Source organism: Olea europaea, unplaced genomic scaffold (genome assembly GCF_002742605.1).
Source record: "Olea europaea var. sylvestris unplaced genomic scaffold, O_europaea_v1 scaffold4168, whole genome shotgun sequence".
Taxonomy (NCBI): domain Eukaryota; kingdom Viridiplantae; phylum Streptophyta; class Magnoliopsida; order Lamiales; family Oleaceae; genus Olea; species Olea europaea.
This window is the reverse complement of record NW_019261450.1, coordinates 1-10,999: the sequence shown is the minus strand read 5'-3', so window position 1 is coordinate 10,999 and position 10,999 is coordinate 1. Positions and strand designations below refer to the sequence as shown.

The window sequence follows — 10,999 nt, the reverse complement described above, 5'->3', positions numbered from 1 at the left end:
CCATGTCAGCTAGGCAAACAACTAAGGGTACATCATAAACCAACCACTAAAATCTTGATAAATAGGCCTCTTGAACTACTCTACATGGATTTGATAGGACCACCTATGACTGAGAGTCAAGTAGGCAAGCGCTATATATTGGTTGTCATAGATGATTTCTCTAGGTATACGTGGATCGAATTATTGAGGGAAAAATCTGAAGCAACTAGTTTGATAAAATCCTCGTGCAAATGACTCAGTAATGAACAAAGTCTCATGGTATCTAGAGTTTGAAGTGATTATGGATGAGAGTCTGAAAACCCAAACCTTGAAAGTTTTATATAGAGGAGGGAATGCTGCCTGAGTTCTCCTTTCCTATCAATCCACAACAGAATGGGGTAGTAGAGAGAAAAATCGAGTACTTCGAGATATGACTAGAGCCATGCTTCACGGCAAGGGGCTGGCACTTCATTTCTGGAGAGAAGCCATTAACACTGCAGGCCACATAGTCAATAGAGTCTACCTTCGACCTAAAACTGATAAGACCCCTTATGAGATTTTGAAGGGCAAAATGCCAACTATCAAATACTTTTGTGTGTTTGACAGCAAGTGCTACATTCTAAGAGACAAAGAGAACTTGGGGGTAAGTTTGACTACAAGAGTGATGATGGGATCTTTTTAGGATACTTTAGAAACAACAGAGCTATCGAGTATACGATTCACTCACTCGAGTCGTTATGGAATTGATAAATGTGGATTGATGCTATCAGTGAGGGAAAATGGGCGTTAAATTGGGGTAAGATGCAGAATTCAGGTAAAGATCCGGTAACATCTAGTGAACCCTAAATACCTTCGCCATTTCATGAAAAATGCTTGGAGTGTCCATTGTGAGAAAACAATTTCACTCTTCAAAAACATACAATCTATCCTCCATTAATTTTGGCGACAGAAAAACATCAAAACCTGAAATTCAAACACAAAAACCAAAAGCTTGTAGAGGATTTGTTAAGAGATTGAAAATTAAGGAAAATGACTGGAGTTCTAGTTGTTGGAGAACATGGAGTTATGAGGGAATCCACAAGAGATAGACGAGATCAAAAGCTGGGAGTTGGTGCAGAAGCACGCGATCCAAGAGAGCTTTGGGAATTGCAGTACAGGAGGTCGAAAAACACGTGTTGGTCGAGTCTAGCGGTATTGTAAGTTGTTTTAATTTGTAGTGGATTCATACTGGCTTGTGCCTGAAGTTTTTACCCATTTGGGGTTTCTATGTTATCAAATTTTCTGCGATCTTTACTTTCCGGCAATTTATTATATTGCGGTAATTTAACATTGGGTAGATTGTATGAAAATTGAACTAGACTAATTAATAACTGTACTGCGCCACAATTTTTATTTGAATTTACTAAATTCCGTACAAACACATATTCACCCCCCTCTAGGTGTAATTTGGTTCGAACTGTGTAACTTTCAATACTCTACTAAATTGTAATTATTAATATTGAAATGTAACAAGACAAAATTCTTTACAACTGCCCTACAGCAGTAAGTGAAGGCAATAATTATGTAGTTGACCCTTTTTTTTTCCTTTAAACTTTGGCTTACAAGATGTTCAACCATTGAACATACAAAACCTCTAATGTACCAGGGAAAAATGATTTTTTTAATTCAAATACAATCAAATAAGAAAGTTCAGAGAACGTTGATTTGCAGCCAGAGAAGACCTTCTATATAGACTTTGAAACTTGAGCGTTACAAGAATACAACAGAAATCCAACTCATTTTACTAATAAGAACCAACAAATGACTAGGTATTAGAATACCTTCTTGACATCTATTAGACTTTACAAAACTCGTGGAGAGAGTGCTCTTGCCAAAGAAGTTGATCTTGACCAATCAATTAGTGAGGCCTAGCCCCTAAGAATCCATCTCAAATGTTCCTGAAAATGGTTAATTACCATCACCAGATATAAGATTCTTCAGGATCTATTTGACCTAGGAAAAGGTCAGTTAAAATATTAAATGCAAAAACTTCAAGCTATTAGACTACATGACGGGGGATCAAGGTCCTCTCAACACTAGATTGCATATATCATCATTAAATAATTTTAAAAATTTATATATAGCTCTAGAAGCCATCTGTTCTCAAGATTTTTTATTTTAAAAAATCTCCAAGGTCTTAATACTTACGTCAGGAAGTTTCCTAAATTAATTTTAAGGGACTGTTTAATAATTTTGTTCCCAGTTAATAAAAGTATCCAATATACTATGCCATTGACCTATTTGTTGAGAATTCACTTAAACATGCACAGCAGAATTAAACAGTTTCAATTCTCATTCAGGATTCAGTTTTGTATTTAAATAAGAATTGTGATGAGAAATATATATTTTCTTGATTTTGCAAACTCCTTTGCGTTATTCCTTTCCAGCAACTTGAATCTACCTCCCACAACTGTCCAATTGTCCAGCCTCAAATGAAATCCACACAAAGAATAGACTGCAACTGCTAGGGTTTTTCCTCTTCTGCCAGCAAGAATAATAAAAACCTTATGGACCTCAAACCCTAGCCATGTATTTATATAAACCCAAACGGGCTTGGCCCGGCCCGGCCCGGTCCGGTCCAATATTTAATTAATCTATTTAATTAAACCCAATCCGTGAATTAATTAATCCAATTAATTAATTCGGGAATATAAATAACAAATCCAATTAATTAATTTATCCAACGATTGTTAAATTAATCAATTAGCAATGTGCAATCTTCCAATTCTCTTTTGTGTGCGACCCATTAAATTCCCGACCACGATGCCTAACGACGTGAAATTTTATTTTGATATAATCAAAACTGATAAATTAAACACCATTTTAATTTATCACAAATTCACACTCGCCGTCCCAGATTGACATCTAGCAATGTATCAGGGCAACACATGTGACGGGAAATGTCACGTGGTATGACAAAACCAAAACTGTTCGTTTACCATGAAATTATAATCTCTTCGTCAATATGATCCGATCAACTACGAGATATGGAAGTGTGTCAATTTCGATTATCGATCATATCTTTCATTCTACTATTAAATCAATATGAGTTGAAAGCTCCTTTTCGACTTATATGTATACATTGGCCAAGGATTTCGTTATTGACTTAATTGAACGAAATGCAGATCACAATCTCTTCCTATCTAAGAGTGACGAATCATCTATTGGTCATTCACAACCTTCATATGGTTCTTGACATACCCGAACAATGTCGTATTAGCGGCTCTTGGCAAAGCAATATCCAACACCGTCAAAGTATGACTGTCCTCATACAAGACACTATGATGACCTCAAGTTATAGGACCAATTCCACTACCGAACGTTAGAGATTTACCACTGACACTCAAATAGTTATCCATGTGAAATCTCTTAGCGGGTCTCCAATGTTTTGTTCTATAACAAAACATCCACATGTTCATTTAAGTGTCACCACACTTTAACTCGTGAGATTAGCTACTTATTTCACAAGTAAGAAATGTCACACGTGATGGTCTAACTGAATTAACGATATCCGTATCTCGTCATTACTTACGACCACGGTTTATTCAAGATTCAATCATACGTAATTTGTATCTCACAATTACAACTCTTTGTGATTAACAAATCACTTAAACTTGGATCTTCGGATTCTATTATTTAATATTATTTATCAAAAAATTGATTTAAATAAATAATAGATCTTGCCAAAATTAAATGCATTAAACATATTAAAAGTATTTACAACCTAAATCGATTGGATTTAGGGCATAACACTTACACTACTTTCACAAGCCTTAAAGTGCAAAATAATACTTCTCCTTAAACCAGGGGAATCATGCAATCCTAGAAATATGCTGCCATTTAAACTTTAACATTTGATGTTGAAGATAGTTTCTAACAATTTAACCTTTTGGATCAAGCAGTTCAACAAGAATCAGAGCACGCAAACATCCTCGATTCAAGTCTCACGGCCACTCGTTTAGTCTATGTTTCGGAAGAATTCATATATGATTTAATTTATAAATAAATAAAAATGAGTGGCAGATAATGAATAGTACTTGTGAGGTCATTGGAATGTATGGTTGAAAATGAAGTTTGACCATTTATAAATTTTGCCAAAGGGATGCTTAAATGAAAATGTGCACATGCAAGGTTTTGATGGGAAAAAATAAATCACACTTAAATGTAACGAGACTTGTTGAAGATAATATTTAAATAATATACATGTGACTCCTTTTAACAGCTAAAGTTTTTAGATCAACTGATTCGACAATTAATTTCAAACGAAATATGCATATTTATTTCCTCCATCAGTGCATCATCTTGGTTAGAAAGGAAATACTATTCACCAGGGTTGAAAAAAAATTGTGATTAACCACTTAAATGAAAAAAAAAAAAAATTGTAGATTTTCAACATAACTTTACAGTTAAAAGAAGAAACACAAAAATTATACGTTAATCTCAGCCCTTGTTTGAGCCCCTTTTTGGGAGGAAAAGAATGTATTTTGAATAGTAATCGCTGGAGAATATGCAGTTAAAAATTAATGAAATTTTTTGAATTTGCGTGTAATATTATTTTATTAAAGAATGTGTGGTAAAAAATGTGTTTTGAAAAATGAATTTTAGGAAGAATGGAGCTCAAATAAGGGTTTAAACTGTTCAGTGGAAAAAGTACATTGACTCCAACCATGTGTCTAAGTAATTGGGATTATATTTATAACAATACATATACAATGACCAGAGACTAGTAAATTAACTGTCGCAGAGAAATCTCCAGATAACCAATAACAGTGCCCAGGAAAAATAAAAAATAGATCTATGCCAATCAGTTATTATAATGGGCTTTACAAATGGTAAATCATGCACAGTAAAATCGAGAAGTAAAGGAGTCAATTTCATTGACTTCAGTTCTGTAACTAACCAGCAAATGAGAGAAGTCAAGCTCTTTATGTGTGACTGAGAATTCTATGTCAAAGGGCGCAATCTGAAATACTAAATTCTATGATAAGTAAATATAGACAAATATTAATTCCTATAGTAATCAATGGTCAAAGAGAAAACAGAACTCGCTCACTGTGGATTAGAAGATGCTCCATAAGAAAAAGTTGTCCGTCCATTGTGGATGATCTTTTAGCAATTAGTTTGCTAGCTTTCTGTTACAAATAAAAAAAATTGGCAATAGTTGACCAATTAAATTAATGCATTAAAAAATTGGCTTGAAAATAATAATGATAAAGAGGCTAACTCAAGATCAAGAACCAAGATTCCATTGACAATAAATCAATAATCAGTCAAGAATAAGAGTCATAAAAGGAACCAAAAAGACGTGCTTAAAAACTTCCAGAAGTAGGGGTGTGCTTTGGTGTAGTCATTTTCTAACAAAAGCCAAATTCCAGCTCAATTTTGCAAGTGCAACAGTAGCTGAAGCTTGAAGTTGAGAGTTTTGGATTCTAATTTTTTCTCACTTCGTTCCTTTGCAAAAGTGTAGAAGCACTCACTTGGATCGACAAAGAGCAAACTTCAACTGCTTCTTGGTAGAAAGAATCCTGAATAAAAAATGAGTAGTCGAAAAAGTAGTTGTCATATATTAATAGGAGAAGAAAAACTACTTGAATACCTAGGCCAACCCAGTAAAAACTGATTGCTCTAAACAGGATATTGTTTTATCATGAGGAGGGTACCAACTCTTGGAAACATCGGGATTTTGATTGCTCTATAGTTAGCCATCAATGGAGAGAATAATTATTAAAAATATTTCAATCTACATTAAGTAACATAAATATATCAGCAAGCTGCAAGACCATAAAGGGAAAAAAGAAAGTTTGATTAAACCATGTTTACATATTAAATAAAGAATAGATCTAGTCCTTACAGTTCAGTCTAAAAACTCCAATCATGCCAAATAAAAAAAAATTGTGTTACACAGTTAACTGATTTACAAGTTCCATCAAGGTACATAGAAATTAAAGAAATCCAATGAAACAAGTTTAGATATCCTTATATACTATGGAGACCACAGCTAAAAATAAAATAAAGGAAGAAGAATAACTTACCGATGATATTTCCAACTTTGTCTTCGTTGATTGTTCCAACTTGGCAAGATAGCCTAAATCTTCATCCATCAGTAGATAATTTGCTATCTACATACGTGACAAGCACAATATCCTAATAATTTAAAGGCCAATGTCAAACATTAATTTTAATAATTCAGGAACTAGTATTAGGGCAGCCATACTTCAAGCTGATCATATATAGCATAAAGATTTTTGATTGTATTATTGACTCATTGTAAATTAAAAGATTTTAATGTGTAGAATTGAGACCCTTTCCGATAAATCCAAAACCAAAACCACCACCACAACCCAACCATCCAATCACCACCCAATCACTTGTCAGCGTCGAAGATGGGCATATGGCCTCACCGTCAAACCCCAGATCATTGGCCTCACGCCATAAATACAAAGCCACCATTATAGTCGCACACAGGCAATGGCGCTAAATGAAAACCCTAGCTTTGCCTCTCGTATTGAAACAGCGATCAAAGGCGTGCTTCATTGGGTCGATGTGGAGGGTTCAGACACCAACAATCATGGAAGAAGAAAGGGAGAACCTATTACAGTTCAATCTGGGATCCCGCGCCAGTTTACTCAAGATTCAATCATTATCCCAGTAAACGTGTTCGATCGATAGGTTGTGCAGACAATTTCGACATCAGAGAACAGGTGATGTAGATCACGCACTGCTTTGGGGCATGGATCACGTGCCTATACGCCTCGTCGACGACCCTAAAAATTTCATTCAATGATGCTAGGTCGTCCCGCCTGCCTGTTCTGCTGTTAGATGCCCCCCACACAGTCAGGGTAAAAAGTTTGCGAATGCACACAAAATGATGGTTTTTAATAATCATTTTAGACTAGAAGCGGAGGAATTCGTAGTGTCTGTTAACGATTTCGGCACGTTAGAATGATAGAATGGGGTTCAAAGATATCGACTGCAATCTGCATTAAGAGGTTTGGTACACTTTGGATGGTGAAAAAGTTGAGGGTGACTGATAATATAAAGGATTTCGTTGTGAAGTTTAATGAGTCTTCTCGAGCTTTTTGGCACAAGTGATGCGGCAATAACCGTGGTAGGTATCTGATGATAGCATAGTATGGAGAGCGACGTTGGAGAGGAGTGGTGATGGTGCCACAAGGGGAGAGTGCAGAGGGCTGGGCTTCAATTTCACATGTGTTTTCAAAAGGTTAATGTTTGTTGTCGGAGTTAAGGTTAAGCGTCGAACAATTGATGTGGGGGCCAATAAGGGATAACTTATGCTAGAGTTACAGCAAACCTACAAGCCTTACATAACATGGAACAGTGAATACTGTGGCACAAGGAAATGGAGGTTAATGAGAAGGGTGACACACATAAGTCTAAGGAAGCAACAACATAGGGTATAGCCAATTGCTTTCTAAATAGTATTGGATTAAGGGACCACATCAAGACTTTAAAGGGGAAATTGGATGAATTAATTAAGTTAATAGATAGTGGGATTTTAGTGGGTGCTAGTAAGTCTTATTGTAATAAGTAGGGTAGATTTGGATGATTATCTAATCAATGGAAAAAATGTAGCAATCATGAACTCCAAGGAGATGACATCGAACCGAACTTATAGCAAAGAGGTGCTAATTGAGCCAAGTGGTGAGCCCCGGGTACCAACTATAGGAGTAGAGGTAGAACCTTGGGCTAAGGTAAAGGGTTGATTATGTTGAATTCGGAGTCGAAGATTATTGATGCAACTAAAGACAACTGCTACACATTTGAGGGTACAAATTTCCTCATTTCGTACACTATTTGGGTAAATGGATCTTTGGCTATGGTCCATTAGGACTTCTAAAAACTAAAGAAAGAGCGGAATCGCCTTCGATTGATGCACGAATCCAGCAGAAGGGTTGGTTTTGGCAAAAGAGCAAGATACCGAAATTGTATTGGGAGATAGTCCAGCTTTTATAATTGATAAATATCAAAGAGCGACAGGCTCTGCAACTATGGCAGTGAACGTATACACGAGGAGATATTCAAAGGCTATGAGTGAGGGAGATCTAAGAAATGATAAGAGTTTTGGTGGTGTGGTATATAACGTCGAGAATGGATATAGTTATAGCAATGCGGTATAGGTAGGGATAATGAGGAACATATATAAACCTCAGTATGATGAGGAGAAGCGACCCGCATCGTTGAATTGGGTTCTTCAAAAAATTTTGGAATTCAGCAAGATGTTAGGTGTGTCATGTGATGGGTATGAAAATATGCTCTTGCAATTATTCAATGAGAGGATTGATAGGGAGGGATGATAGAGTATTAAGAAGATCTCAAAAATCATTAGTTGGAATGTGATGGGGCTTAATAAAGCAGGGAAAGGTTGGGCATTTGAAATTTGATAAGAGGATGGAGGGCTGACATTGTTTTTGCTTACAAAAAATAAATTTGGAGATCATTTCGAGAGCCATTGTGACTAGCCTGTAGGGGACAACATGTTGGGTATCCATTTCTAGAGTTATCGGGGCCTCATGTGGTGTACTAGTTATGTAGGACACTAGAGTTTTTGATATGGAGAAGGCTAGTGAAGGGCAATTTTTTCTATCGCTTTTGTTTACAAATATTAGGGATAGATGCCAATGGATGTTTATAGGAGCTTATGGCCTAATGCTGATGAGAGTAGATGAGGATTGTGAGATGAGCTCGCTGGTATGATGGCTTTGTAGAACCTCTTGGAGGAGATTTTAATGTGGTTCGGTTATCTACTGAGAGGTCTAGTGGTGGGAGAGTAATAAGGGCTATGGAAGATTTCGCGAATTTTATTAGGGAGAACATGTTGGTAGAGCAGCCTATGATTGGAGAAAATTTTACTTGGTCATCAAATCAGGATCAACCTGTTTTATCTCGGATAGATCAATTTCTAATATGTGAGGAGTGGGAGGCTAAGTATCTAGAGGTTACTCAGAGGAGTTTAGGGAGGATGTATCCAGATCATTTCCCTATTTCGTTATCTGGGATTACGAGGAACATCGGAAGAAGTTCCTTTAGGTTTGATAAGATGTGGCTAAAAGTAGAAGGTTTTGTAGAGCGTGTATGGACATGGTGGGCATCATATGACTTCAACGGGTCTCCCTCTTATATGCTGGATCAAGAAATCTTGGTTGAAAATGAATTGAGAAATGCTAGGCTGGTCCTCTTCTTCCCTCATGTTTTCTTCCCTTTTTTAAACAAGTAATAAGTTGTTTTTCATGCAAGAGAAATAAAGGGCAGCAACACATCCATTTATAGGTGAGAAAAATGATAAATTTTGGGTGACTCTTCAAGAAATTCAACATGCGTAGGCTGCATGGTTTCATTTTTTTAAATTTAAGCATGAGGTGACTAACTGTCATAAAAAAATTGAAGGCTTGAAAAGGGATTTGAAGAGATGGAAAGAGGAGGCGAAAGATGTTAACTGTCATAAAAATCAATGCATGTTAGATATAAAAGAGCGAGATAGAAGAGTGGAGGATGGAGAATTAGCAGGAGATGAGAGGACGAGACGCGAAGAGTTAAGGAGAGAGCTGAAGAGGTTAGAGGAGATGGAGGAAATTGCTTAGCGTCATAAATCTAAGGTTAAGCGATTAAAAGAGGGAGACAAAAGCACTCAGTTTTTTCATAAGGTCGCTAATTCTAACAGGAGAAATAATTCTATCACTATGTTGGAGGTAGCTGGAGTTACTTATAAAGACCCACAAGATATCGTGACCTAAATTGTGAGCTTCTATCAAAATCTTTGTCGAAAGCAGTTTGACTGGAGGCCAGAGTTGGATTAGGTAGGGATAATGAGGAACATATATAAACCTCAGTATGATGAGGAGATGCGACCTGCATTGTCGAATTGGGTTCTCCAAAAAATTTTGGAATTCAGCAAGATGTTAGGTGTGTCATGCGATGGGCATGAAAATATGCTCTTGCAATTATTCAAGGAGAGGATTGATAGGGAGGGATGATAGAGTCTTAAGAAGATCTCAAAAATCATTAGTTGGAATGTGAGGGGGCTTAATGAAGCAGGGAAAGGTTGGGCATTTGAAATTTGATAAGAGGATCGAGGGCTGACATTGTTTTTGCTTACAAAAAATAAATTTGGAGATCATTTCGAGAGCCATTGTGACTAGCCTATAGGAGACAACATGTCGGGTATCAGTTTCTAGGGTTATCGGGGCCTCAGGGGGTGTACTAGTTATGTAGGACACTAGAGTTTTTGATAAGGAGGAGGCTAATGAAGGGAAATTTTCTCTATCGCTTTTGTTTACAAATATTGGGGATAGATGCCAATGGATGTTTATAGGAGCTTATGGCCTAATGCTGATGAGAGTAGATGAGGATTGTGGGATGAGCTAGTTGGTATGATGGCTTTGTAGAACCTCTTGGAGGAGATTTTAATGTGGTTCGGTTCTCTATTGAGAGGTCTAGTCGTGGGAGAGTAATAAGGGCTATGGAAGATTTCACGAATTTTATTAGGGAGAACATGTTGGTAAAGCTGCCTATAATTGGAGAAAATTTTACTTGGTCATCTAATCAGGATCAACCTGTCTTACCTCGGATAGATCAATTTCTAATATGTGGGGAGTGGGAAGCTATGTATCTAGAGGTTACTCAGAGGAGTTTAGGGAGGATGTATCCAGATCATTTCCCTATTTCGTTATCTGGGATTACGAGGAACACCGGAAGAAGTGCCTTTAGGTTTAATAAGATGTGGCTAAAAGTAGAAGGTTTTGTAGAGCGTGTATGGACATGGCGGGCATCGTATGACTTCAAGGGGTCTCCCTCTTATATGCTGGATCAAAAATTGAAGGCGTTGAAAAGGGATTTGAAGAGATGGAAAGAGGAGGTGGAAGATGTTAACTGTCATAAAAATCAATGCATGTTAGATATAAAAGAGCGAGATAGAAGAGAGGAGGGTGGAGAATTGGCAGGAGATGAGAGGACGATACGCGAA

General features: G+C 36.8%; 1 protein-coding gene across 4 annotated transcripts; it reads right to left on the bottom strand.

Annotated features, from left to right (window-relative positions):
• Positions 1 to 1,516: 1,516 nt before the first annotated feature.
• LOC111387669 (conserved oligomeric Golgi complex subunit 3-like) lies at positions 1,517 to 9,161 on the bottom strand. 4 transcript variants are annotated; one of them, XR_002701442.1, is made up of 5 exons: positions 6,051 to 9,161; positions 5,496 to 5,543; positions 5,072 to 5,150; positions 4,919 to 4,981; positions 1,517 to 1,916 (listed from the first exon to the last, which is right to left on the bottom strand). XR_002701442.1 is itself a non-coding variant. In XM_023012245.1 (5 exons), exons 1-5 carry the CDS (start codon positions 6,117 to 6,119, stop codon positions 1,887 to 1,889), a joined length of 297 nt encoding a protein of 98 aa, XP_022868013.1. In that variant the 5' UTR covers positions 6,120 to 9,161; the 3' UTR covers positions 1,521 to 1,886. The 4 variants fall into 4 exon arrangements, 3 of the variants coding, with proteins under 3 accessions (XP_022868013.1, XP_022868011.1, XP_022868012.1); XM_023012245.1 differs by having other exon boundaries at positions 1,521 to 1,916; positions 5,064 to 5,150; XM_023012243.1 differs by lacking the exon at positions 1,517 to 1,916 and having other exon boundaries at positions 4,613 to 4,981; positions 5,064 to 5,150.
• Between the last annotated feature and the right edge of the window lie 1,838 nt (positions 9,162 to 10,999).